The sequence below is a fragment of the Colletotrichum siamense genome (assembly GCF_013390195.1).
Source record: "Colletotrichum siamense strain Cg363 chromosome Unknown KSG_Cg363_contig02, whole genome shotgun sequence".
Lineage (NCBI taxonomy): Eukaryota > Fungi > Ascomycota > Sordariomycetes > Glomerellales > Glomerellaceae > Colletotrichum > Colletotrichum siamense.
The window spans coordinates 1,172,398-1,197,860 of record NW_023501015.1 but is presented as its reverse complement, the minus strand read 5'-3'; the positions used below and the strand labels follow the sequence as shown (position 1 = coordinate 1,197,860).

The window sequence follows — 25,463 nt, the reverse complement described above, 5'->3', positions numbered from 1 at the left end:
AGCGAAAGCTCGCTGGGGCACGCTGGGCCGCCTGAAGACCTCGCTGAAAGAAGGAACGCTAAACGGCGCCGGGACGGCAGGGACCCCACAGTGAGATCCAATGGCCCCAGATCTGCCTGCTGATGCCTCTTTGCTCTCCCGCTCTCACACTCACCAACAAACTCCAACCCACTCACGCAATCCTGCGCTGTCGGGCCGCACGCCGCAGCCAATCGGTCCCTCACAATGGCTAAACTGAATCAGTGGCCTTGCGGCCGAGGCTCGCTCCATTGCGGATACCGGCGGGATTGAGGGCACCGGATTCGCTGGCGATAGTCCCGACAGCGGGACGCCGCCGTGCAACTCGAGCCTACTCCGCCTGATTCTTCTGCCCTCGCCCCAAGGCCGTCGTACAAGAGACGAGATTCACTCGGTCCTCATCAGCCTGGTCGAGCTGCGTCTTGATCTTCTAAACCTTTTGGTAGCTGCCAGTTTGCCCGTCGAGATACCTCCTTTTTGAAAAACACTTCGCCATGGTCCGCCTCCGCGATGGTATGTGGCTGCCCGCCGAGGGCACCACGACGGAGTATGCAGAGGAGGTCTACTACACCACCGAGATTGAAGATGGAAAAGGCCTCAGTCTGCTGTGTCCGACGAGAAAAATCAAGTCCCGAGGTCATACGTTGAATGCGAGCACCGTCACTATTGTAAGTCGAAGCAACGGCCCATTCCTGGAAGCCATGTCACTCATACCCAGACAGGATGTCAAAGCCGAGTTTGACGGCGTCATCTCAGTCGAAGCAACTCACTGGGCCGGTGCACTCAACAAGGGCCCTCATTTTGAGCTTTTCCCTGATGGAAGACCCGAAGTTGAGGCACAGATCCAAAAGGGCGACAAGGGCACGACTTTATCCTCGGGCTCGCTGTCCGCCACCATCCACCCCGATTTTGACATCCAGTTCCACAGTACCGACGGCTCCAAGCGGCTGACGTCCCTTGGGAGCCGAAGCGTAGGCCTGGCATACAACCCTGCGCCAAGCACACCAATGCAGACCGGGGACATGCGCAACTTCAAGCACTACATGTTTACTCAGACCACACTCGGCGTCGGTGAAACAATCCACGGTCTCGGTGAGCGATTCGGCGCCTACAACAAGGTCGGCCAGTCCATTTCTCTTTGGAATGCCGATGGCGGCACTTCTAGCGAGCAGGCTTACAAGAACGTCTCATTCTGGCTTAGCTCCAAGGGTTACGGCGTCTTCATTGACACGCCGGGCAAGGTAGATCTTGAGATTGGAAGCGAGCGTTGCAACCGCCTGCAGACCGTGGTCGAGGGCCAGAGGCTCAAGTGGTATATCATTTACGGACCCACGCCCAAGGACATCCTCAAGCGGTATACGACTCTGACGGGCAAAGCCGGCAAGGTCCCGAGCTGGAGTTTTGGCCTGTGGCTCACAACGAGCTTCACCACCAACTACGATGAGCAGACGGTCAACACCTTCCTCGAGGGCATGAAGGCCCGCGGCTCGCCCGTAGACGTCTTCCACTACGACTGCTTCTGGATGAAGGCCTTTACGTGGACAGACTTTGTGTTTGATTCCGAGCGGTTCCCCGATCCCAAGGGGCAGATCACACGTCTCAAGGAATCCGGCCTCTGCAAGAAAGTCTGCGTCTGGATCAACCCCTACATCGCCCAGCACGGCGCGGCTTTCAAGGAGGCAGCGGAAAAGGGCTACCTCGTGAAGCGCAAGAACGGCGACGTCTGGCAATGGGACCTGTGGCAGGCCGGCATGGGCCTGGTAGACTTCACGAACCCCGAGGCCTGCAAGTGGTACGAGGAGAACCTTAACAAACTCTTTGATCAAGGCGTCGACGCCATCAAGACAGACTTTGGAGAGCGCATTCCCACGCTGGACGTCGAATGGTACGACAAGACCATTGACCCCGTCAAGATGCACAACTACTACGCCTTCATCTACAACAAGGTCGTGTACGAGGCGCTGCAGAAGCGCTACGGCGAGAACGAGGCCGTTCTCTTCGCCAGAGCAGCGTGCGCCGGCACCCAGCGGTTCCCCCTGCAATGGGGCGGTGACTGCGAGTCGACCCCGGAAGCGATGGCCGAGTCGATCCGCGGCGGTCTGGGCCTGGGCCTCAGCGGGTTCTCCTTCTGGAGCTGCGACATTGGCGGATTCGAGGGCTACCCGCCCCCCTGGATCTACAAGCGATGGGTGGCCATGGGCCTGCTCTGCAGCCACAGCCGGTTGCACGGCAGCAGCTCGTACCGCGTGCCGTGGGTCATTGACGACGACGACCAGAGCGAAGAGGGCTGCTCGCAGACGCTGGCCAAGTGGACCGCCCTCAAGTCGCGCCTCATGCCCTACATCTTCTCGCAGGCGCAGGCGGCCGTCGAGCAGGGCATCCCCCTGTCCCTGCGCGCCATGTGCATCGAGTTCCCCGACGACCCAACCTCGTGGTACCTCGACCGACAGTTCATGCTCGGCCCCAGCATCCTGGCGGCGCCCATCTTTGAGGAGTCGGGCGAGGTGGAGTTCTACCTGCCCAAGGGCAAGTGGACCTCTTACTTCTCCGGCGAGTCCCGCGATGGGCCCGGTTGGTTCAAGGAGACACACGGCTTCGGCACGCTCCCGCTCTACGTCCGCGAGAACACGGTTCTCGTGCTGGGCAGCTCCAATGCCGTCGGTGCTGTGTACGACTACCGCCGCGACGTCGAGGTCAGGTTGTATCAGGTCAAGGAGGGTGCCAAGGCGACTGTGGTCGACAGCGAGGGCAAGGAGCTTGGTGTTTTGGAAGTGGGAGCGGACGGCAAGTTGAAGGACATGACGCTCCTCAACGGGAAGATTAGCATTACTGAGCTGTAAAGCGGAATGGTAGTCATTTATGAAATTACGATGCTATCTGCATGAGATATCTAGGGTTAGATGGCATAGAACCGGTTCAAGTTCAGGATTCCTTTCAGATATGTCATGAGATGCCGTACTTGCTCGCCGTCACAGGTCTGCCGGCCCGTCCCAGCGGTGAGCCAACCGGGGTTTGTCGGATACCGGCTGTGTCCATCCATCAACCGTCCCCGCGCCAAGTGGCTTGACATCACCTCATCTCCGGTCAACGTCCCCTCTCATCTACGCTCGTTGTTGCCGTGGTCTGATGTAAACGAACCTCGCTTCTCCGAATCTGTGCTCCAAGCCCCTCTCGTCGCTAAGAAAGAACCCTAGTCGGCCAGAGTTTCCCCGCGAACCACGACGATCGATCCCCACCTTTTAGCCCTTTGCCGTTCTCCTCCCCGCCCCGCATCCAGGCCCCCCGACCCCAGATCCCAGCCAAGGCCAGTCAGAGCTCTCCAAGACCGCCGCTACGCACTTGCGGTGCTTGTATTGCTAGGCTTGACCTTTGTGTAACTCGTGCCACGGCACCCTGGATAAGTTTTGCTGTTTGGCGCGGCTGGAAGTTGGCTTGCGTAGATGACGATGAACACCCCAAAATTCGGTCTCGGGCGGCTTTCTCCAAGTCGCGGGAGATGGCAAGGGTTCCCCAGGTATACTTTAGGTGTGGGGTAGGAAGCTCAGGCATGTTCGGACGAAATGTCCTTAGCTGGTCTTCTCAGGCAAGTAACCTCAAAGCATATCAAAATATCTCTCAGTAATCAAAGAAGAAGTTGATTTGGGGCTGAAGCTTATTGAGTTCGAATTACTCGCTGTATCTTTAAATTAAGGGGCAAAAAGGAAATGTGGCATGATGAGGTATTATCTGAACTCGGATCTACCACGTCCGGGCACCCCAATCGGCATTTTGAAAACTTCCGAAAGCGAGTTCCACCATTGAGCCATCAGGCCATCCGAGAACGCAGCCAGCTGGCCCAGACCTGAGGATCTAAGAATCTGGCAAGAACCCGTGGATGACACATGTCGTCCAGTAAGCTGGATCACCATGCAGGCACCGCTTCCTTGCAGCTTCACCCGAGCCATGTCAATCGAGCCTCTGGAAGCCTTCGAATGGATCTGATGCCCGGATCTCGGAGTGCAACCCTGCAGTACGACTTCAAGGGTCGTGTTTGTCCGTTCGCTCCTGTATGGAACGAGAGGAGTATCCGAGGTACAAGGTGCAGCAAGGGACCAAGGAAAAGGAGACCAAGTCCCGAATCGCAATAACCAAGAGGTAAGCACATGGATACTAATCTCAGTACTGAGACAAATACGGAGTTGTCCATATAAGAAACACAATCCGGCAATCAAGGTCTGAGAAACATCATTGGACCTCGTAAACGCCTCGATGTTGGAGATATCTCCCAGCTAGATCTTTTATATAACGTAGGTATCCTGATATGAGCAAATTGTCCAAAATCCGATGACGCAATGTCACCAAAGGGTATACCGCATCATCCTGAGCCTCCCATGAAATTTCGCGCAAGAGGCTAGTTCAAATCAGTCCACTGCGTGTATATGTTAGCCAGTCTCATGGAATCTCATATAGGGCAAACCCACATTATCTGGCGCATTCGTGACCTCCTCGTATGCCTGCATGATCTCAAATCCCATTGCCATGACGTGTTCGTAAGAGTCATCTTGTACCTGTACATCGTTAACACGTGTGGGCCACTCATTCGAGGGTTTACGTACCCAACTGAGCACCGTTTTGGCAGACTTGTGTGCCTTGTTCTGCCGTACACCCATCAGAGTCAGCCCCTGGAGCACGAGAGTGTCCTGCAACCCCGACTTAACGACGGGTGCCAGGACACCTCCTATTTCCTCATCCCCAATCGGCACAAGGGCCGGGATGAAGTTCGACAGCGGACTGCCTGGTCTGCAGATGATGATGGTACCCAAGATCGCATCTCCGGGACCCTTGGCTCTCACGATACCGCATGCCTTGGTCTCCTGCAACGCACACCTATACAGCTCCAAGACCTCGGGGTTTGCGTGGGTGTTGACGAGGTCCAGCACTAAATCGGCATTGTCGAGACCGTGAATGAGATCAAAGCTCAGGTTGGCCCGCTGGACACTCTGGAGCAGGCCCTCGGGGATGATCCAGTTGCTCAGATCGTTGATGATCAGATTGGTCAGCCGCTTCGGGAATTGCACATCCCAGCCGTTGTTGGCGAACCAGTTCTTCACTCCGCCCTCGTCAATCGGGATGCCCAGGAAGATGCCGGGGAACGTCGTGCCCAGCTGCAGCTTCTTCACACCCCGCTTGCCGGTCAGGTACCGCAGAGCTCGTCGATGAAGGGAGCGCCCGACCGAGACGTTCCGCTTCGTCGGGTCCACGAAGATGGCGCCGAGAATGCCGATGCCCTCGAGGAAGTAGGTCGCTGCAAAGCCGTACAGGGCATGCGTGCTGCTGTTTCTGACCACGAAGTGCGCCTCCTCGACGTCCTTGTTGAACAGTTCGAAGCATCCGGCTGGCATGTTCTCCAGGTGGCCCAAGTCGATGGTGTTTGCGCGAGCGACTGCCTTGATGAGCTCTTCAAGCCCCTGGGTGTCTCGCTCGCGGTCGAATTCTTCAACGATCCAATGCTGCCGGGATTTGAGGACCTTCTTGCTCTTTCGCAGTGTCCCGGGAAGCGTCCCCTTGGGCACGAACACGCCGCATAGAGCGCGGACCAGTGCATGCATGGCGTTTTCGGTAAAGTCGAACGTGCAAATGTAAGTGCCGATAGACTTGTCCATGGCGAAGTCGTATGGTGAGCTGACGGCTACGACAATGACCGACTTCTTCTGGCCGCGCGTGCGCAACATAGAACACATCATCTCGACGTGCTTAGTGAAGCCAGCTTGATACAGATTTCTGTTGGCATCGGCAGTCACGATGATGATGCAAGAGGCTCTGTGGATGAGGTTCTCGTGAACTATTCTCATTAGCTGGGAAAGCAGTCTCGAGCCTATCGACTTACCTGGCCGGACTCCGTTCGCAGTATAGCTGGTATGTAGGAGCTTGCCATGTCGAGCTCTCGCCAGAGAACGCCCAAACTCTCGAAAGACGCCTTCTCCACTCATGATGGCGCCCTTTTCCCTGTGCAACCACTTATCGTGAGCCGTGGGCGCAAGCATCTGAGCGTCTTTTGCCTGGAGGATGCTCTTTGTCAAGCTCGACGCCGGCAAAGGCTTTACAAGCGGTGTGAGGAGCAACAACTCTTCCTCTTGATGCATGGACTGCGACAGAGGCAAGAGCTTCTCCTTATCTCGGATAACCGTTATAGAGTCGTCGTATGCCTTCCTCGAGAGAGCCATGTGACTGGGGTGCAGCTTGGACAGAAGCGAGATGCCAGGGGGGTTGAGAGCGGTTTGCCACGACGTGCAAGTGTCCTTCAACCGCAGCACCCTCTTTAAAGAAGTGAAGATCCGGTCTTTGGCAAAGATACCGTTTTCCACTCCGAGTTTCAGCCCCTTGATGGCTTCCAGCTGGACATCGTAGGCTCGGCACAGTAGCACGAGGTCACAGCCAGCCTCGACAGCCATGACAACACCGTTCTGGACGCCGAGGTCGTGTGCGAGGGACTCCATTTCGAGGCACTCAGAGATGGCGACTCCATCGAAACCCAGCTCTTCCCGTAGGAGATCGTCCACAACCTGGTTTGATAGGCAAGCATGCGATACGTTCATAGACGGGTTCGAGATGCCACATCCCCCGACGAACATGGCGTCGAGCTTACCGGTCGCAATGGCATTGCGGAATGGTACCAAAGCACTCAAGCTCAATTCTTCGAGGGTCTGAGTGATGATGGGAACTTCCAGGCTCGAACCGAGGAAGTCCAGATTGCCGTACGAAGGGAAGTGTTTTCCGCACGAAGCTAGTCCGGCGTCGCGAATGCCGTTGATGGCAGCAATGCCATACTGAGAGACCTCTTGGGGGTCGTCTCCCGTGGCGCGGACACCGATTGGCTGGTACCTGGCGTTCGACAGGACGTCTAGAACAGGGCCGAGCATAAGGTTGATGCCACAAGCTCCAACTTCAGTCGCAGTAGCCTTTGACACTTCATAGGCTAGATCGACGCGCCCCGTGGCCGCCACGCCCATGGCGCTCGGGAACTGGCACACATAGTCCTCATCAAACAGGCTGTTTACGCCCCCATTCTCCTGGTCCAAGGCGATCAGCAGAGGCTTCGGGTGACCGGCTTTGTGAGCAATAGTCTGAAGCTCCTGGACCAGCTTGGCCGTCTCTTGGGCCGCTGGAAGGGATCAGCATGGATCTACAATCAACCATCCGGCAAGTAGGGAGAGCTATAGGACAGGAGGGAGTGCTAACTCTTGAGGTTCTTGGCCGTCAAAATGATGGTCCCGAGATGGTGGTCCTCAATCAAGGAGCGGATCTGGGGCGTGACCTCGGTGCCATCCCAGCCCATGATGAGCATCTGGCCAATGGCCCTGAACGGAGTGAGAGGACATGTCAGCGAGCGAATTGGGATAGAGTCAAGGTGACAGGCTTCTAGAAGGTCCAACAGTGACCAAGCGACAGGGAAGACGACATGGGGAGACGGGACCGGATGGCAGGGCGGAGGACGGAGGGTTCAGGCGGAATCTTCACGTTGGAGAGAAGAAGCACACAAGAGCAGGCGGGTCGAGGAAGACGAGACGTACCAATCGAGATCCTGCCATAGTGGGTCGAGCTCCATGTTGAGCTGGGCCGTGGAGAGCGGTCTGCGACTCGTCACGTTTTGACGTGCATAGTACCTCTCGAGACTGCGAGGTGCCTTCAATGGGGAGAGGTAACGGCGACCCTTCTCCGACGTTGACGTTGAGTCCCTGCTGATGGATGGTCGCGAGTGCGGGTGCTGGTGGTGTCTGGAGCTGTAACTGGAACTGGAGCTGGAGCCGGAGCCATCGCGCGTCGTCCGAGAGAGCGCGGACGTGGAGGAGTGGTGGTGCACCTGCGTGTGGGACGCCATGTGCGCCGCGCGGGAGGGTGGTCCGGGCTTGCGCTGCCAGACACACGGCCCGATGCTGATTGGCTGCCGGAGGGCGGGGATATCGATTGGCCGATTCGCGCACGGGCCAGCGGTCGCGGCGGATGATGTGGGACTGGTACGTACCGAGTGATTCGAGATCCATTTCTGTGTGTTAGCGTCTCGATCATCGGCCTCGACAACGGAACGTTACATGGAGCCTCACCACGTCAAACCTTCTTTTCCCCGTCTGCCCCGAAAGTCTGTGTGTCTGTGTCTGCGACGGTGACAGTCTGTCTCTGTCCGTCTCGTCCTGGGTCCCACGCCTCAGTCCCCCTCCGTCAGTGTGGGGCCCTACTCCGATTCTGGAATCTTGGGAGGCAAAGCAATGGTGTGCGCCGGTGCTTGGGTGCTTGCGAGTGAAACAAAGCAACAGAAACGAGTCCTTTGCCCATGTGGACCGGCCGTTGGTCAAGTAGTCTCTGACTCGGAGGGGTTCCAGAGGCACCTCGCGGTGCAACGGGCGACTATCGTGCCCAGTCCAGTGTCTCCAACGCTCCATCCCCCACCGACGGCACGTTGATGCGATTGCCCGTCGATACACTCGTCCTATCTCATACCACCATGTGTGGTGGCCAACTCTCTGTGACTGTGAGGGGCCATGACGAGGTTGCCAACGCCCTGGAACCCACGAGACTTCCATGCAAGCCGGGCCATGCCGGCACCGTTGCCTTTCGCCGCTCCGGTTGCAGAAGCGCCCTGCAGTGCCCGTGAATAATACCCGGATCTTGCCCAGCGCTGCCTTTGGTTTCGGCTCTGTTCATGGCGTCGATATTGAAGATTAAGCCTGCAGCCAGCTCTCCCTCTGCCCAACAACAACAAATCAGCGCACACCATCCAGTCTGACACCATGCCCATCGCCATTCCCAAGACGCCCAAGAATGGCATTACGAAATTCACAAACTGCCGCCTCGTGAAAGGCGATGCCCTGGTGCAGGAAGACATCTGGGTCAGCTCCGTCACGGGCAAAATCATTCACAGCCAGGCGGCCTTCTTCGATGACCTCCTCCTACCAGATGAGACCGTCAACCTCGGCGGTCGCATCATGTCTCCCGGCATGATCGACTGCCAGCTCAACGGTGCCTTTGGCTTCAACTTTTCCACACTGCTCGAAGACATGTCTCAGTACGGCAAAAAGGTCCGGGAGCTCAACAGGAAACTGGTGGCCACTGGCGTCACTTCCTACGTCCCAACGCTCACCAGTCAAAAACCCGAGCTTTACCAAAATGTAAATCTTCTTCAGTGTTGTACACCTCTAGAATACTGACCGATGGCAGGCTCTCCCGTACCTGGGCCCATCTGGCGGCTCACAAGTGGCCAATGACGGTGCCGAGTCTCTCGGAGCCCACGTCGAAGGCCCGTTCCTGAACCCTACCAAGAACGGCATCCACAACGTCGATGTCCTGCAGCAGGCAGAGACATTCGATGATCTAGTCGAATGTTACGGCGCCGAGAACATCGAGCCTAGCACCAACGGCGGCTCCATTCCAATTAAGATGATCACCGCCGCGCCAGAACGTGGGCGGATGACACAAATCATTCCTGAGCTGCGGGAACGAGGCATCATCTACTCCATCGGCCACTCGGAAGCGACGTACGAAGAGGCTTCGGCCGCGGTGGCAGCCGGAGCCACGATGATTACTCATCTCTTCAACGCCATGCGACCTCTTCACCACCGCAACCCAGGTGTCTTTGGTGTCCTGGGTATTGCAGAGAGTCTGGCGAGGCCATACTTTGGCATCATCTCCGACGGTATTCATCTGCACCCGACCACCATTAAGATTGCGTTCAACGCTCATCCGGATGGCTTCATCCTGGTTACTGACGCCATGCACATGATGGGTCTGGCCGACGGCTCGTACAAGTGGACGAATGGACAAGACGTCAACAACATTGTCAAGGTCGGATCCACGCTGTTGTTGGAGGGCACCGACAAAATTGCTGGAAGGTGAGCAGTCCGCATCAGATTACGAAATTGTGCACCACTAACAACCGTCAGTGCCGTTACTCTGATGGAGTGTGTCAACAACTTCCTGCGCTGGTCCGGCACCGGCATTCCGAAGGCTTTGAAGGCTGTGACCGCGACCCCCGCAGAGATGCTCGGCCTCAAAGGCATCAAGGGCTCTTTGGAAGACGGAGCTGATGCGGATCTGGTCATCTTCTCTGAAGAAGTAAGAGACGGCGCCACTCAGCTCGTAGTGGACGAGGTTTGGAAGGCGGGAACGATGGTATCGAGCCGGGAGGAGACCCAGTCGCCCATTGCATAGACTGTCCGAGTTAAGATAGGGGGGTTTCATGAGACAAGATTAAAGAAAGGGTCGAGCCCTCCAATAGACTGTAAATTCATAGAGCTGCTATCCAAGTATGTTGGGGGATAAGCAGGCGGCATTAGGTATATGATATAAATGAGATTCAAAGATGATGGCCATGATGTAAGTGTCCTCTCAATCTGCCGACTTTGGCATCATCAGACCATTGCGTCCTTTCTATAATCACATAGGTCCCTGATTGCTTTACGAATGGACTGTTCGGAACAGTACCTATCCCTCATTCGCAGCGCAAACTGAGGATCGGCTTATGTGAGATGGAGACTGTAATTCCATTCGCTGCCCTGCATACATGTTGACTGCTACGTGTTCATGACCAAAGTCCTTCCTGTTGGCCGGCACTTTGGGTATATAAAGAATATTGGTTATTCCATCCACCTGATAGCAAAGGCTACTTTTCAAAGTTCTTGCAGACCGTCTTAGTTGTTAAAACCAGTTCCTGTCCGCCATGGCTACCTCCGACGCGCCCCTTACTGCCCTTTACGAGACCATCGAAAAGACGTTACGCGAGTTTCTCAACGGTTACGAGGACGCCTCGAAGGAAAACGACGCGTCACGCATCAACACAACCTTGACACCGGATTGCAAACGCCACTTCATGCCCCCCTCATTCCTCCAGGCTATGGGCGTCCCGACTGATCTTGCTATTGGGAATGAGATGTACGAAGCCAGGTTGGCCACCACCCTCCCGGTCTACAGCACGAAGATGACGGAGATCAACAATGTTGTCATCGACGTGCGGAAGAAGACAGCTGCCGCTACAACGATCCTCGACAGCGAATTCATCGATGGGGAGTCCACAAAGCTGTACTTTGCATGGTTTATGCAGTTCACCGAGGACGGGTCACAAATAAAGGATGTTTGGGAGTACGCCGACAGCGTGGTACAACCCGGAATCTCAGCCAAGTGTCAGAAGCTCTTTGAAGAGCAGAAGGCCAAGGAGTGAGTGGATTGGGGCATTATCAGATATGAATTGATGTCGTTATTTCAAGCCATCATTGGTTTATACCCGGTCCCAGTGAGGACATTCGACCACTGTGGTGAGCTCATGTCGTAAGCCCAGATGCGTGGGAAGACATCTCGATGCGTGAGGCGATGTTTGCTCCAACCTGGCCGACAAGCTCAGACAGAGACAATTACAGGGAGCTTCATTGTACCCAGTGGAGCTCATCTCCCCCGCCCAGGTGCCTCATTCCATGCAGGTTCACTGGGGATGCTCCCAGTCGCGGTTGAAAGGACCCCCAGAGCAAACCCCATTAAGCGCCCCTCACTTGCCTCCACAGTGCGATAACGCCTGCAGCCGTTGACTTGCAGGCCAGCCAATGGCGGCAGACCAGCGGCCTGATAGGGGTTGGTGCCAGTCCAGGTCACCCACCACCTAACCTCCACGTCCACTCGGCTGCCCGTGGGTTGGCTCCAGACACAAGAGATCCCTCCGCTTCTGCATTTCCATCCAGAGTCGCTCGGACAAGACATTCGCTACATACCTCGACGCCCACTCGCCAGCTTGCTTGCTTTTTTGCAGCAGGGTCATTTTTGTCTCCCATCTGTGCCTGTCCTTCATTTTGTCGACAACTCGGTGCCGGGCTTCGTCGTTTACTCGCCCTCTGGGCCGCCCAGCCACCTCTGATCGTCCATCGTGACGACGAGCGCAATTCGTCTGCCGGCGGCTGGCGCAGTCCTACCATGCAATGGCCGCGTTCCATTCATTGTCGTCCGGCGCGACGCCTGGCGATGGCATGAGCCTCAACAGCGCTGTCGTGGATGGCCTGGATTCCTCCATGTTTGACGATTCTCTGCTGTAAGCTTTCCGGGCGGGAAACTTTCTGGAGGCGCCTGTCGCAGTTGGGATGGGAAGAAGTCAGACGACTAACAGTTTGCTGTCGCAGGGATACGGTCAACGGCGCCTTTCCCCCCATACCCTTCACTCCCACCTACGGATTCGAAGACTTCTCCGCCACGGGCTTCGAAGACCCTTTCGCATATTCGAACCGACCCTTCGAGGCGCAGCCTGCCCCCGAGTTCAACCAGGACTCCCCTACTCAGGAGCTCGACAACAAGCTACTTGGCTTCTCGGCGCCCACGTTCAAGGCGACGGTCGTTGACGGAAATGGACAACACATGGAACCTGGGATTACGGCCGAGCTGTACGGCATGTTCTTCGTCGCGGAGGACGTCTTTGGCGCCGAGAACAACGGCCGCCCGCTCGAGCTTACCTGCTACCGTCGCAACCTGTGGCAGTGCTCTGGACAGGTCACGCTTCCGCGACATATTACCCACGCCGTAGACGAGCAGGGCCGGCAGATACCCGTTTTCGAGCTTGCCGCCTCCATCACGGCGATCGAGTCCATAGAGGGGAAGATTACGGAAATTATATCGATACCCTGGAAGAGCGCGCATCCCATCGGCGCCGAGGAGCCAAAGTCGTCTGGTGGCCCGCCCAACATTGTTCTGGATCTAGCCAACGGCCAGGAAGTCGACGCGAACAGAGTGTCGTTGCCGCTGTCATGGAAGAGGCTGCAGTTCAAGCATGCGACGGCAAACAACGGCAGGAGGAAAGGTCTCCAGCAGCACTACCTGGTGCAGATCAACCTCTTAGGAAAGCAGCAGTCGGGGGAGTACATCAAGATTGCTGAAATCAGCTCTGGCCCCGTCATTGTGCGAGGCCGTAGCCCGAGAAATTTTGACAGTCGCAAAGACATCCCTCTGACAGGCGACAAGAAGCTTGAAAGGAGGAGCAACAGCGATGCGTCTGCCTCTGCTCCGCCTCACAAGGACAATGGCATGGCAACCCCGGTTCCAAAATACCAACCACCCAACAACCTTCAGGTACGCAAAGCTGCTTCGACTTACGGATTTAAGATGCTAACGGCTCACAGCAACCTCCAGAATGGAGCACGCCTCAGCTGTACAGAGAAACGAGCAACAGTCAGCCTCCCGCAAAGAAGCTGGCGCTGTCGCCGTCGCCGGGGATGTCTCGGCCACCGATTCCAGCGTGGTCTTCAGAGCCCGCGCGACAAGCGGCAAGGCCTTCAATGTCAAGCTCACGCCCTGGCATCTCGGGCCCCATCAACCTGTCGTTGTCGGAAGACGAGAGGAGCCCAAACAGGTCCAACTCGGACATTTCGAGCCCGCAGTTTACAAAGTCCATTGCGGCTGCCGTGCACAACACAAGTCAGAGTCCCAAAGAAGAGGATGACTTGCTGTACGAGTACTTTCCACTCAGTGTGGACGACTGGTGAGTCTCTCGTAAATCCGTCGCATACGGGAACTAAGAAACAATAGGATGCCGCCTGTGGAAGCCATCTACCGACCTCACGTCGTTCACCACACAATTGTGCCGCCCGAGATCAAGGCACAGCAACTACGCAGCAAGAGCAAACGCATGTTCACAGCCGAATCATAATGATGATTTTAGACAGGATGTATCTGCCAGCCATCTTGGTATTCATACCCCTCGGCATGTATTCGCCTCATAGGGATCTATTTGAAATGATTTAACGAAGCCACCTCATGGGTTTGAATGTATTATAAGCTAATCGGGGTCACCTACTCGGCTATCGGAAGGCCGGGTCGTACAGAAAGGAGGGGCGAGACATACGGACAGCCCGGAAAATAGGAAGGCGAGTCAGCGGTGGAACACGTGGTTATACCCGGATCTAGTGACATTGAATGATCAGAAAGAATATACTCACCAACAGCCTGCGTTGGGCTGGGTGATTCAACTAACCGCTGCTATTGTGTGATGGTCTCGTTCCGGCCAATCACATGACACGATGTTGGAGAACCATACGTAGCAGCACAAACTCCAATTCAACCCCACAATCTATTCTCATTCATCTCATCTTTTCAAGGTAATGTACACGTCGAGCCCTGCTCTTCTCTCTTTAAACAATGTCTATGCACCCTCTCCGAGTTTCATCCGTTCTTGCGATCCATGTCTCATGATTCCCTTTAATTTGGGCCCTTTCTACTATGCTACATTCTGTTTGGCCCATCAAATAATCACACGAGTAACCAATGCTCTTTGCATCTAGCGAGTGACTGGGCAGCAGCGAGTTACGGCTTGGCTTACAATCAATGAAGCGCTTACTGCCATGCAACCGGGCATGCATTCTTCCTTCTTCTCTCTCAATCGGCGTCTCATCGGTATTTAGGCGCCAACGGCGTTCACCCGCAGCTGCTGCTCCGGGTTAGGAGTCAATCGCCGCGCAAGCGCCGGCTCGGGGATGCGGGAGGCCATGCGGTCGGGTACCAGGTCGGGGGTGTTTGATCTTGAAATGGACAACTGCTGCTGCTCGGGGTTCGGCGTCAGCCGTCTTGCGAGGGCCGGCTCCGGAATGCGGTTGGCCATCCTGTCGGTGACGAGATCGGGCGTCACGGCCCGGAGCTGTTGCTCTGAGGGAGTCTTTGTGCGGGACTCCATGCTCTCGAAGACGAGCTCAATGTCCGGGGACACGGAGCGGACGGGGTACTCCGTGGCGGGAGACGCCCTGAGGAGACGGGAGGTGGTGGGTTGAGGGTGGTGGATTGTCGGAGTCGAGACCTCGTCGACGACCGTCACGGGGATGGGGCCCGGGCCGGTGCGGATCTTGGACGGGAGGATCTGCTCGAAGCCCTCGGCCTTTGCGACCTTTTCGATGCTCTTGAAGTACTGTGGTGTTGTGTCAGCGGACAGTTCCCGAGACGCGTGCGTGGTCTGTCTTACCTTGACAGTCTTGACCTGCAACTCCAGCGTTGCGTCCTCGTCGACGACGAGCATCGGGTGGGGGTGCAGCTGCAGGCTGGAGAGGGTCCACATGTGGTTGACGCCGTTCTCGATGCACTTCTGGAGGGCGAGGGCCTTGCGCGCGCCGATGATGATGGCGACGACCTCGCGGGCCTCGAGGACGGTCTGGACGCCGACGGTCAGGGCGAGGCGGGGCACCTTGCTGACGTCGTTGTCGAAGAAGCGGGAGTTGGCGAGGATGGTGTCGTAGGCGAGCGTCTTGACCCTGGTGCGGGACGCGAGGCTGGAGCCGGGCTCGTTGAAGGCGATGTGGCCGTCCTCGCCGATGCCGGCGAGGAAGAGGTCGATGCCGCCGGCGGCCTTGATCTTGGCCTCGTAGGCGACGCACTCGGCCTCGAGGTTGGGCGCATTGCCGTTGAGGATGTTGACGTTGTTGGGGTGGATGTTTACGTGGGAGAAGAGGTGCTTCCACATGAAGGAGTGGTAGCTCTCGGGGTGGTCCCTCGGGATCCCGACGTACTCGTCCTTGAATGGTGTCAGGTTGCTGATGGCGAGGGCATCGGGGACGTCACGGAAAGACATACCATGTTAAAGGTGATGACATTTTCAAACGAGATCTATCAACAACGCCGTCAGCCTCCCATCCAGAGCACGAGCAAGATTTAATCCATACCTCTCCGGCCTTGTACCTCTGAACAAGAATCTTATATACGCCCAAGGGGCTGCTTCCTGTGGGCAGGCCAAGCACGAATGGGTGTGCGGGGGTGGGACTGAAGTGCTTGATCCTGTCGACGATGTAGTTGGCTACATAGGCGCTGGCAGAGTCGGCGTCGTCGCGGATAATCAGCCTCATCTTGAACGGGGGATCTACAGAAAGAGGATAGCGTAGGTTGCAACGACGATACGAGGATGGGTGTGAAAATAAGCGCAGGGGATGATAGAAGAGGGTAGGTTCTAGGCGAGGTCGATGTCTATTCTCGAGGAAGAGGACGGGAAACAGAGCGATACGAGGGAGGCAAGCTGAAGAGACCATCCTTATGAGGGACTAAACTCAGCTTCGACTGTGGCCAAAGGTTCGGGCGGTTTTCCCCATACCCTTTCCCTCAAACCGTCCTGCCCCCTTGAGGGGTTCCCCGTCGCAGCACAGCTGACATCACAGACTTTTTGCGGCAACGGCAATCTGCCCCCAGAAAGTCTGCTGAAGATTTGCGCTGTGGTGGAGGGATGGAACGTCACTGCAACTTGCTATCGGTGGTGTTTGAAAGTCCCACCACCCGGGCGTCCGTCCCACTGTGACCGGCTCGCGGGGAGGGGCCATTATCAACGTTGCCAGTCGCAGGTATCGGCCGAGTCACCTGGTTTCAGTGGTTGGATGTCGAGGCTCTGGACCGGGAACCGCGGAGGGTTGAGAGTGGCCATCCATTGTGATAACTGGAGCTCTTGAATCTGGCAGGCAGTGAGCAGCACACTTGTAGCACTCCCCCGTTCTAGAGGCGGCCATCATCGTCATCCATCAGTTTAGACTCGCCATGGCCCGACGGCCGCGGGCAGGGGTCGGCATGTCAGTGTGGCGGTGGTGGGTGTTGGACGAGCCAGGTGGTCGGGTCGATATCCCAGACGTGTGTGGAGGCTGTTCGATGCCAGGAAAGTTCGCGACGCTACCTACTGCATAGTAAGGTACGCACGGGTGGCGAGGCCGTCGTCGGCGCGCGGCGGGGGCCAGCACGTTCACGTCCGTGAGGCCAGACCCTGGTTTTACAACGACGGCCATGTATGTACGATCTGGCAGCGGCTGACCATTTTGCGCTTTGCATGCAACTGATACGTTAGACGTGGGGGACTAGCAGCCGAGGCTACTGATGGCGATCCAACGTGACGGGCATAAGAGCCGTTTGCCGTTTGCCGTTTGCCGCCCGCCGCGTGGGACTTGGGCCTGGCTCGGAGAAATACAAAAGGTGTCATGGTGGACGGCTCGTGTTAGTGGTTGTGTCCCGCTCTCTCTCGACGATTTCTATCTCAACACGTTCAACGCGAGTGAGATGTAGTTCGAGGACCGCCAAGAAACGTGTTCATGGATGATTCGGCATTGACGGTGTTGTGAGACAAGAAGCAGATTGATGAAGTTCCCCCTCATGTTGGACTGGGGACATGACAATGCTGCATCGCCGCTGATCGCATCGACAGCTTTGTTGAAGATGCAGAGTCTCCGTCATCTGTCACAGCAGGACCCCTGTTCAATGTTTCTTGCTGGTGGTGTTGGTCGTTGCATGTTCCTCTGGCGGCGGGTCTTAACAATTTCCACCGAGGGTCCCCGTCCGCACGCGCTAAGCAGCAGGTCTTACACCTGAGTGGTCGCTGAAGAAAGCCCCTCCATGAGTCCGCTTTCGTCTGATTTGGTCAGCCACCACCTGACGGATACAGTGCCCCTCCAATGGAATTCGCTATCAGAGGCAACGTTACAGCTGGAGGGGCGACGCATCCTTTCCGCATTGCACCTCTCAACCACGCGCGGCGACAGCGACATCCTGCCATGCCAGCGGACGGGTTAAGCTGGTCTGGTCTGGCCTTAGCTGAGATGCCAATGGCTCGTCGTACTTTACGTGGGTGTCCATAGCTTACGGCAGTAACAATCAGTGGCCAGGCAGCGCACTTTGTAGCCGCGTTTCAGCACAGCGTACACTCGTCTTCCTCTCTCATTGTTGCTGTTCCATCACTCCCCCGTCTTGCTCCCAACGTCTTGCGGTGTAGAGCAGCCTCTGTTTCTTTTCACTGCCGGCTCGTAGCAGTTGATTGTTGCACCGAAATCTACTGTGCTTCTCCCGACGATCCAGTCTTCCATGCATCCCCCCTAAACACCATCCCATACAACGCTCTCGCATCCACCTTCCTCCGCCGCATCCAACCCCGTCGACGAACGGCATACGGCCCCCAAAGCAGGTGGACTGGATTATCGCGTCTGGGCCGAACTAGGCCATACGAACATGCCCTAGGACTGCCGTCAGTCGCCCCATTGCCTGTGCGACGTTGGAGAGGAAACGCGAGAGGCCCTCCTTGGCTGGTGGTTCCCGCTCGAGTCTCACTCTCACCGTTGACCTCCGCATGGTCTGGTGCCCCCAAGGCCCTTCTCTCCGTACCCTAGCGGCCATCTCTCTCCTCCTGTAACCATATTGGCCGTTGGTCGCTTTCGCCATCGCCGCTCTCTTGTGCCTGTTCAGTCCACCGCCAACGCGCTCCAATACGACATCCAACCGGCCAGCTCGACGGACGAAGGCCAGCTCCCGGCAGGTTCCATCCTGCTCGGTGCGAGCTCCAGTCACCCTAGTTCCCCGGCCTGTTCCTGTCGATCCGCTGTCGACACCGTCTGGTGGCCGCCGTGGAGTGCTGTTTAAACCTCGTTTGCGACATCTCTGCGACCCTCCCTCTTCCTCCATTCCTCCGTCTCACTCATCTTGCTCCCGTCACCTCTCCGGGGACATGGCTCGTGCCTTGCTCCGTTTATTTACCTGCCATTGTCTCGTCAGCTAAATGATACGGCACCGTCCGACACCAAATCTCCTTCGTTCGAATCTTGGGTCCTTGTCATGCACCGAATCTCTCCTGCCATGACGTTCCCGAAATCATTCCTGGCCGCCGTTGTCAAGCAGCTGCTGCGGGGCAAGTCCCTGATACAAGCCATCCTCGCATTCTGGATCACCCCTCAGGCCGTTTCCGGGAAGCAGTCCAGGACGTCGTCAACAGTCGAGTGTTCCAAGTCCGCCGCGTCTCTCTATCCACGGAGGATCGACGAGTTCCTGAAGGAGGCCGAGGACCTGCTGCTGGGCCCTCTCGCCGGCGATGGCCTCCTGGAGCTGTCCAACGCCCTGAAGGCGCAGTTTCGGGACAAGTTGCAGACCAGCATGGCATGTATGTTGCCGTCGTACAACCACCAACTTCCCGCCGGGCACGAAGTCGGTCAGTATCTGGCGCTGGATGTGGGGGGATCGACCCTGCGTGTTGCACTGGTAGAATTGCGGGGCCGCGGTGCCAAGGGTCGCGAGAGCGAGATCGTCCGCCTCAGTTCCTTTGTGATCGATGCCGACATCAGGAACCTGGAGGGCATGGCTTTCTTCGACTGGATGGCGGAAAGGATACTGGAAACCATTTGTAAAGATGGAGAGGACCCGTCACGGCCCATGCCCATGGCCGTGTCTTGGAGTTTCCCCATTGAGTAAGCATGCCGCATCGCACGTATGATATCAAGCTAATCAGGTGCAGACAAACGTCGCTGAAAGGCGGCCGAATTCACGGGATGGGTAAAGGGTTCCTCGCCGCCGACGGACTCATGGGCCAGGATCTCGGCGAAGTCATCGAGACCGCGTGTAAAGCCAAGGGCATGAACGCCGTCCTCAAGGCGATTGTCAACGACGGCGGCGCCACCCTCCTCTCGCAAGCCTACATTCACTCCGCCACCCGCTTCGGCCTCATCCTCGGCACCGGAGTCAACATCGCCGCACATCTTCCCGTGTCCGTAATCGGAAAACCAAAATTCGGCGAGCGGCCGCAGGAGTGGTGGGACGAGGCCCGTGATGTAATCGTCAACACCGAGCTCGGCATGTTTGGACAGGATATTTTGAGCGTCACGCGCTGGGATAGATCATTAAAGCAAGGACATCCGAGGCCAGACTTCCAGCCTCTAGAGCAGATGGTGAGCGGAATGTACTTGGGTGAGATGGTGAGGTTTGCATTGATTGAGGCCATTAACACCACTGGGCTTTTCGGCGGCATGGTGCCCAAGTCGCTCGATGAGCCGTATTCCTTGAAATCGGAGACGATATCAGCCGTTGAAGGGTAACGCTCGCCACGTTTCGCGTCGTGTAACGTCTGCTAACATGCGCCACAGAGATACGTCGCCACTATTCACATCATCTATCAAAGTCTTTACTTCGCGTCATCCGTCATCACACACGCCGACGTCATCTGACATGGCGGCCCTCCGCGACCTGACGTCTTTCGTGTCGAGGAGGTCGGCGGCAATCATCGCTGCATGCTTGCATGCGGTCTGGGCACTGCGCCTGGAGGCGCTGGGCGAGGAAGACGTGGAGTATGCCGGCTCAGAACGGCTAGAGAAGGAGTGCGGTCTGGAGAAGACCACGGTGGCGTACAACGGCAGCGTGATTGAGCATTACCCGGGGTACCTGGCGATGCTGCAGGAGTACGTGAACGGACTTGTCAACAGGGAGGACAGGAGTATCGACCTCGTCCCGGCAAAGGAGAGTTCGTTGCTGGGCGCGGGTGTGGCTTTGGCGACGTGTGACGTTGCGGCAACAGGGGCTTAAAAAGACATCACCAGTCGCGGGAGGGGATGGCGAAGACGTAATCGTGGGCACCCTTCACATGAGACGAGGGCAGCCTTAGTAGATCTGGAGTCGCATAATATCATAAAGCGGGAATCATTGTTTTTTTTCAGTCGCATATCGACCATGCGTCGTCGAAAGCTCATGTCATTGACCATGGGTATCGTGCCGTGCCCATTCCGAAACGCCCCTATCAGTGATTCGATCGTGAAATACTGTAAAACACACCGTCAAAGCCTTTGCTCCCCGCGCTCACTCGTCATCGTCGTCAATCGCCTCGACCTTGCGCTTTCTCCTTTCTCGTTTGACCTGGCGCCGGGCGTCTTCATCGGCGTCCTCGTCTGGACTGCTGCTGCCCTCCTCCTCTTCGAGCCGCTGCAACTCCTGGGCGCGCTTCATCTTGCGCAGGATCACGTTGTCGTCGTAAAAGTCATCCACACCGAATTCCTGCTCATGTCAGTGGTTTATGCTCAGCCTCGCCGGTGTCATTCTCATCAGACGTACCTTGGAACAGCCGGCCACGACACACTGTGCGCGCCTGTTTGGTGCCTTGTTCAACATCTCCGTGATCCACTGCTTCTCGTACGTGTGGTTGCAGACGCGGTTGCTAAAGGGCTCCTTCAACTCTTGCATCGACAACGGACACCTGTAATCGCGGATCTCGCCGGCAATGACCAGGTCCTCGTCCTCGTCCTCGTCGTCCGCTGCGCCCCCCTCGTCCTTAATATTTTGAGCAGCACCGGCCATACGAGGCATCACGGGGTTCCCCTCGTCGTCGAACCACCGCTTGGCATTGGGCAGCGTGGGGCCCGAGTCGCCGTGTACGGCGTCGTGCAGCAGCTTCTTGAAGCCGGCATAGTCGTTGTTGAGGGCGTAGCGCTGGTAGACGTTGAGGTTCTGGTACTCCCGCGCCTTGTCGGCCCGGTGCTGACGCAGGGTGTCGATGACGGATTGCTCGGGCGGCGGCGCCTCATCCTCCATCTGGGTGTCTCCCTCCTCGTCCTCGTCTCCATTCTGCTGCCGTCTCCGTCGGGCCCTCGCCGGCGCGGCAGGGAGAGTCTGGAAGTAGTCCGCCGTCTCCGCCAGCGCCTTCTTGTCGTCCTCGACCTGCGCCTGCCTGTCGAGCAGGTCGCGCAGGGCGGCCTCGACGTCCCTCGTGAGACCGGGGACCTCGGCGTCCAGGGCGGCGGCGTGCGCCTCGACCTGCTCCTCGCGCTGCGACTTTTCCTGGCTGCTGTCCGACTCGGCACGCTTCGTGGCGATGCGCCGGAGCTGCTCGTGGCGGTCGCGGGTGGCGTCGTTGACCTCGGCGACGCTCTGGCTGAGGTTCGAGATGGACTGCTTGATGTGGGATGCGTAGCGGTGGACGTCGCGGCTGTTGGAGAGCTCTAAGATGGCGCGCTTGGCTTGGTCTGTGAGGGGGCACGCGAGGGGCTCGTAGGGCGGGAGGTCGACGTCGTCGTCGTCCACGACCTGTCGTTCGGGGCGGCGCTGGGCCGGCCTGCGGCGTTCGAGGACCGGCATGGTGATGGTAGCTGGGTCTGGTCGGCGACAGTTGAGTCGGAGATGTGAGGTGTGAATGGTGTCGCAGATTTTGGTGGAAGAGCGGCTGCAAAACTGACGTCGAGACAATCTAGACGCTGGCTGGAATTTTTGGCTGATGGAGGAGACGCGACGTGCCGTGGCGCGTTGGTGGGGTCGGAATTGATGCACTTTAAACAGCGGGGATGGCCCTTGCATGGCCCGGGGTGTGTCGGTACGTAGCGTTGCTCGCACCTCAACTACACCTCGACGTGAAGAATACAGTTGTGATAGTCTGTTAGCGATGCAAATGGCATCACAATTTCATTTAAGTACCGTATGAAACCAGCGGTCGAGTCATCAGGATCATATTTGCAAACCATGTAAGCCTTGGGGTTGAACTTTGGACTGTAGAGACTGACGAGGATGCGAAGCTCTAGTGTAAGTGGGTGGTGATATTGGTCGTAGTGTTGAGATTCTCACTGGCTTCATCTTTATTTCCGAGATTGACTGCCTTCGATGATTTGAAATTCATAGAAGCCATCGGGCTCGATTGCGTGTGAAAACACTTCTCTGCGAGGGCAGCCGTTCCTACTACAGAAGCAAGTGAGTCCACCGCACCTGCCACTGGCGCGTTGTTTCCCTTATGGCCTACTCACCTTCCAGATTCCGCAACAATGGGTGCGACCACCGTCGCAAGATAGCCTAGTGGTGGATTGTATGCCTGGTTTCGGCAAAGCTCGGTGGTTCGAGTTCTTTAGGTGGCTCTACATATCTCCGGTGGCCGCCCATTGTTTTTTCTTCTTTTGTCCATTTTCTACTTTTTTGGTATTGAGCTGTAAACTTGTTGTTGAGGCGACTTCAAACATACGAGTCAATTTGTCTTGTTACAGAAGTCAGACTGATCACAGAAGCTTGCCACTGTATGTGAGAGGCTTGACGTATGCTTCAAGACAGGCTCGATCCTGGCGATGATTGACTTATACTGAGTATTTTGACTAATTAACTAGATTTTAACTCCTTAACGACGTGAGAATGAATTAGAGTCCGGGCCTATCGCATTCACGGCAGCCCTCAATATCATGGAGACACTCTCTTTCCGCCTCAACAGCGCGGCCATCGAGTTCATGGGCAGAAATCTGGTCAGCATTTCCAGTCACCTCATCTTCTTTCTCGCCGCTGTCCCGCGACTTCTCGTAGGCATCCTGGCGCTCCAGAAACAGCTCATTTGCCTTATCCAAAGCTCTCTTCACCTCTTCCAGAGACGTCGCCTTGGGCCCGTCGTACCCCTTCTGGTTCTCTTCCTTAGTGGCTCCTGGCGCTCGACCGAGAAGACAGCACTTGACGCCGTCAATCACCAACGCCTCGTCAATGACACGAGGATCTCCAATGACAGCCGCAACACGACCGATCTTGCGCCGGAGGTCCTCATTCTCCCTCTCCATTCGCGCCATCCGGGCGTCAATGTCGCGGCTCTGCTTCGCCCATCGTGCGACCTCGCGCTGCCCCTCCTCGTGCAGGTCTGCGCTAGGGAAGTCTTCGAGCATGAGCGCGGCGAAGGTGTTGGCGTCAATGTCGCAGATCATCACGTCGAGCGCCTTCTGGGCCTTGGCCAGGGCGTGGAGGGCGTCGGTGCGGGCGCGGAGCTTCTCGTGGAGCTCGTAGTGCAGGAGCAGGAGGACGGCCTGGAGGCCGGAGTGGTACTTTAGAGGCTCCAGCTTCTCCCTCGTGCGTGAGGTGCGCTCGAGGTGGTCGACTTCTTTGCAGAGTTCGTTGACGATGTCGAGAGCCTTGGCGGTGTTGTGGTTGACCGCCTCGACCGTGGTCGGGCTTGAGTCTTTGGTTGGCGACATTCTAGAGCTTTCTGGGTGCAGTAATGTGAACTTGATCGGAGAGACAACCATCACCAGAAGGTGTCTTATACAGTAAACCGCAAAGAATTGCTGACAGAGTGACACATGCTCGTGGACTGAACAACTACTGCCTGGCACTGATTTACCTCCACGTATCGATATGTTCCTGAACTGTTCAACTGTAAAAGTATTTCAGAGTATTCTAATAACTCTTGATCCGCCTTCGAGGGCGTGATTCATTCTATGTACATGGGGCTCTCGTGTCTCCATAGATTCGTTCATCCTCCGCAACGAGCCCGTCAGGTCCCAATCCTAGCTTCTTTGTATATCATACACTCGTAGATATCTTGTCGTCCCATGTAATAAATAACTAAGACAAATATATGGAAAATGCTGTAAATCAAACGCCCAATGCCGGTAAAACTTCATGTCGCATATCCTTCCTTTCACCCTCATTATCTTTCATCCCAAATCATTTTTCTTGTTTGCTTCACTGCTTCATCAGATCATGCATGTGCCCAACATGAAAGTAGCGACCCAGATGGACTCGCCCAGTATTGCGTTGGGGCATGCGTCTATATTGCAGTGAAGTAGCAGCAGCAACACAACGCAGTCGACGAACCCGCCGAGATCAGTCGTCGACAATCTCGTCACTGCTGCTGCTACTCGACCCAGACGTCACGCTCATGCTCTGGCGGGCGACGTGGACTAATCTGTAGATGCCGAACGCGACACCGGCGAGGACGATGAAGAGCACGATAACGATGATCGCGATGACGTCGTTTTGCTTGACCATGGCTGCGGCGACCGGGGATCAGGGTCTTCCGTCGAGCCCGAAGCTGACGGAGACACCTGCGGAGGAGGAGAGTTTGATCGGGGGTGGTGGAGAAAAGACGGACAGACGGGTCCGATGAAGCGGAGTCGCCGTGGGCCGTGGAATGCGTGATGTGTCTGTTTGTCTCGGGAGACGTGCTGAGTTCAGAACGTTGGCCGTTGAGAAAAGTCGTTTTTGGGCCAAAACTCTGCAGTTTAAAATTAGTCAATTGTCTCGAGGGGAAAAAAATTCCTGAAGGAGGTCGTACCCAATGGTTGATGGCCTGCAGCTGTCTGGCTAGCTCCCCGCGGTGTACAAGATACTTTTGCGGCTTCCGTAGTATGGGCCCCGATGGTGGACGGCGTGGGGTGCGGGTTGACCGTAGAACAACGACAGTTGTCTATCTCAATGGGCCGAAGAAAAAAAACTTATTTTCGAGTCGCGAGATCGAGGCTTTTCGTGCAGCATACCAAAAGGAAGAGAGAAAGCAAATCCAGGAAAACCCGTGTGGAATGCAGTCGGGCAGCGCAGCGTTAAAAGGCAGCGTTGCCCCGCCACCAGGTTTCCCAGAGAAGTCAATAAAATGGGAGAGGCTGGAAAACCCGCGACCACGCAACGCCAGCACCACCCACACCGCGACCCCAACCGCCCGCGAAACAGGGGTCTAAAGCTGCTTTTAGTGGGTCGCCCGGGCAGGGATTTCAACGCACCCAACCTCGCGGGTGCCGCATCCTGCAGGTTTTCCCCCGTCGTCCCAGGCTGGGCACTTGTACACTCACCGCAATCCTTTGGTGGCGGTCTACCTTTGCGGTCTGGTTCCTGTCCTGGTTCCTGCGTCTGACGGCGACATCCGCTTTGGACAGCCCTGTATCCTCTCTTCCCCTTCATGAACTTGAGACCGACAGTCACGGCTGTCGTGGGGCTACTGGCGGCGGCGCATTGGGTGAGTCCTG

The 25,463-nt window shown here is 56.7% G+C and overlaps 9 protein-coding genes across 9 annotated transcripts; 5 read left to right on the top strand and 4 right to left on the bottom strand.

The window, feature by feature from the left end:
- Window positions 1-512: 512 nt before the first annotated feature.
- On the top strand, window positions 513-2,858 carry yicI (Alpha-xylosidase; the record flags this gene model as incomplete). The annotated part of the gene is made up of 2 exons (XM_036634166.1): window positions 513-686; window positions 741-2,858. 2 exons carry the CDS (start codon window positions 513-515, stop codon window positions 2,856-2,858), a joined length of 2,292 nt encoding a protein of 763 aa, XP_036499552.1.
- A 1,550-nt stretch (window positions 2,859-4,408) lies between these two features.
- On the bottom strand, window positions 4,409-7,876 carry nagZ (Beta-hexosaminidase; the record flags this gene model as incomplete). Its single annotated transcript, XM_036634165.1, has 6 exons — window positions 4,409-4,426; window positions 4,479-4,565; window positions 4,614-5,839; window positions 5,885-7,159; window positions 7,237-7,355; window positions 7,569-7,876. The coding sequence occupies 6 exons, from the start codon at window positions 7,874-7,876 to the stop codon at window positions 4,409-4,411; spliced, it is 3,033 nt and encodes a 1,010-aa protein (XP_036499551.1).
- A 907-nt stretch (window positions 7,877-8,783) lies between these two features.
- AMDHD2 (N-acetylglucosamine-6-phosphate deacetylase) lies at window positions 8,784-10,200 on the top strand (the record flags this gene model as incomplete). The annotated part of the gene is made up of 3 exons (XM_036634164.1): window positions 8,784-9,161; window positions 9,211-9,881; window positions 9,933-10,200. 3 exons carry the CDS (start codon window positions 8,784-8,786, stop codon window positions 10,198-10,200), a joined length of 1,317 nt encoding a protein of 438 aa, XP_036499550.1.
- A 508-nt stretch (window positions 10,201-10,708) lies between these two features.
- CGCS363_v002314 (uncharacterized protein) lies at window positions 10,709-11,206 on the top strand (the record flags this gene model as incomplete). Its single annotated transcript, XM_036634163.1, has 1 exon — window positions 10,709-11,206. The coding sequence occupies one exon, from the start codon at window positions 10,709-10,711 to the stop codon at window positions 11,204-11,206; it is 498 nt and encodes a 165-aa protein (XP_036499549.1).
- Window positions 11,207-11,951: 745 nt separating this feature from the next.
- pacG lies at window positions 11,952-13,666 on the top strand (the record flags this gene model as incomplete). Its single annotated transcript, XM_036634162.1, has 4 exons — window positions 11,952-12,061; window positions 12,150-13,089; window positions 13,140-13,498; window positions 13,546-13,666. The coding sequence occupies 4 exons, from the start codon at window positions 11,952-11,954 to the stop codon at window positions 13,664-13,666; spliced, it is 1,530 nt and encodes a 509-aa protein (XP_036499556.1).
- Window positions 13,667-14,413: 747 nt separating this feature from the next.
- GNPDA1-0 (Glucosamine-6-phosphate isomerase 1) lies at window positions 14,414-15,842 on the bottom strand (the record flags this gene model as incomplete). Its single annotated transcript, XM_036634161.1, has 4 exons — window positions 14,414-14,914; window positions 14,969-15,514; window positions 15,574-15,606; window positions 15,663-15,842. The coding sequence occupies 4 exons, from the start codon at window positions 15,840-15,842 to the stop codon at window positions 14,414-14,416; spliced, it is 1,260 nt and encodes a 419-aa protein (XP_036499555.1).
- A 2,749-nt stretch (window positions 15,843-18,591) lies between these two features.
- Window positions 18,592-20,304, top strand: hxkA-1 (Hexokinase-1; the record flags this gene model as incomplete). The annotated part of the gene is made up of 4 exons (XM_036634160.1): window positions 18,592-19,196; window positions 19,244-19,816; window positions 19,869-20,242; window positions 20,297-20,304. The coding sequence occupies 4 exons, from the start codon at window positions 18,592-18,594 to the stop codon at window positions 20,302-20,304; spliced, it is 1,560 nt and encodes a 519-aa protein (XP_036499554.1).
- A 270-nt stretch (window positions 20,305-20,574) lies between these two features.
- nse2 (E3 SUMO-protein ligase nse2) lies at window positions 20,575-21,846 on the bottom strand (the record flags this gene model as incomplete). The annotated part of the gene is made up of 2 exons (XM_036634159.1): window positions 20,575-20,769; window positions 20,827-21,846. The coding sequence occupies 2 exons, from the start codon at window positions 21,844-21,846 to the stop codon at window positions 20,575-20,577; spliced, it is 1,215 nt and encodes a 404-aa protein (XP_036499553.1).
- A 1,037-nt stretch (window positions 21,847-22,883) lies between these two features.
- CGCS363_v002309 (uncharacterized protein) lies at window positions 22,884-23,696 on the bottom strand (the record flags this gene model as incomplete). Its single annotated transcript, XM_036634158.1, has 1 exon — window positions 22,884-23,696. One exon carries the CDS (start codon window positions 23,694-23,696, stop codon window positions 22,884-22,886), a length of 813 nt encoding a protein of 270 aa, XP_036500542.1.
- Window positions 23,697-25,463: the final 1,767 nt, after the last annotated feature.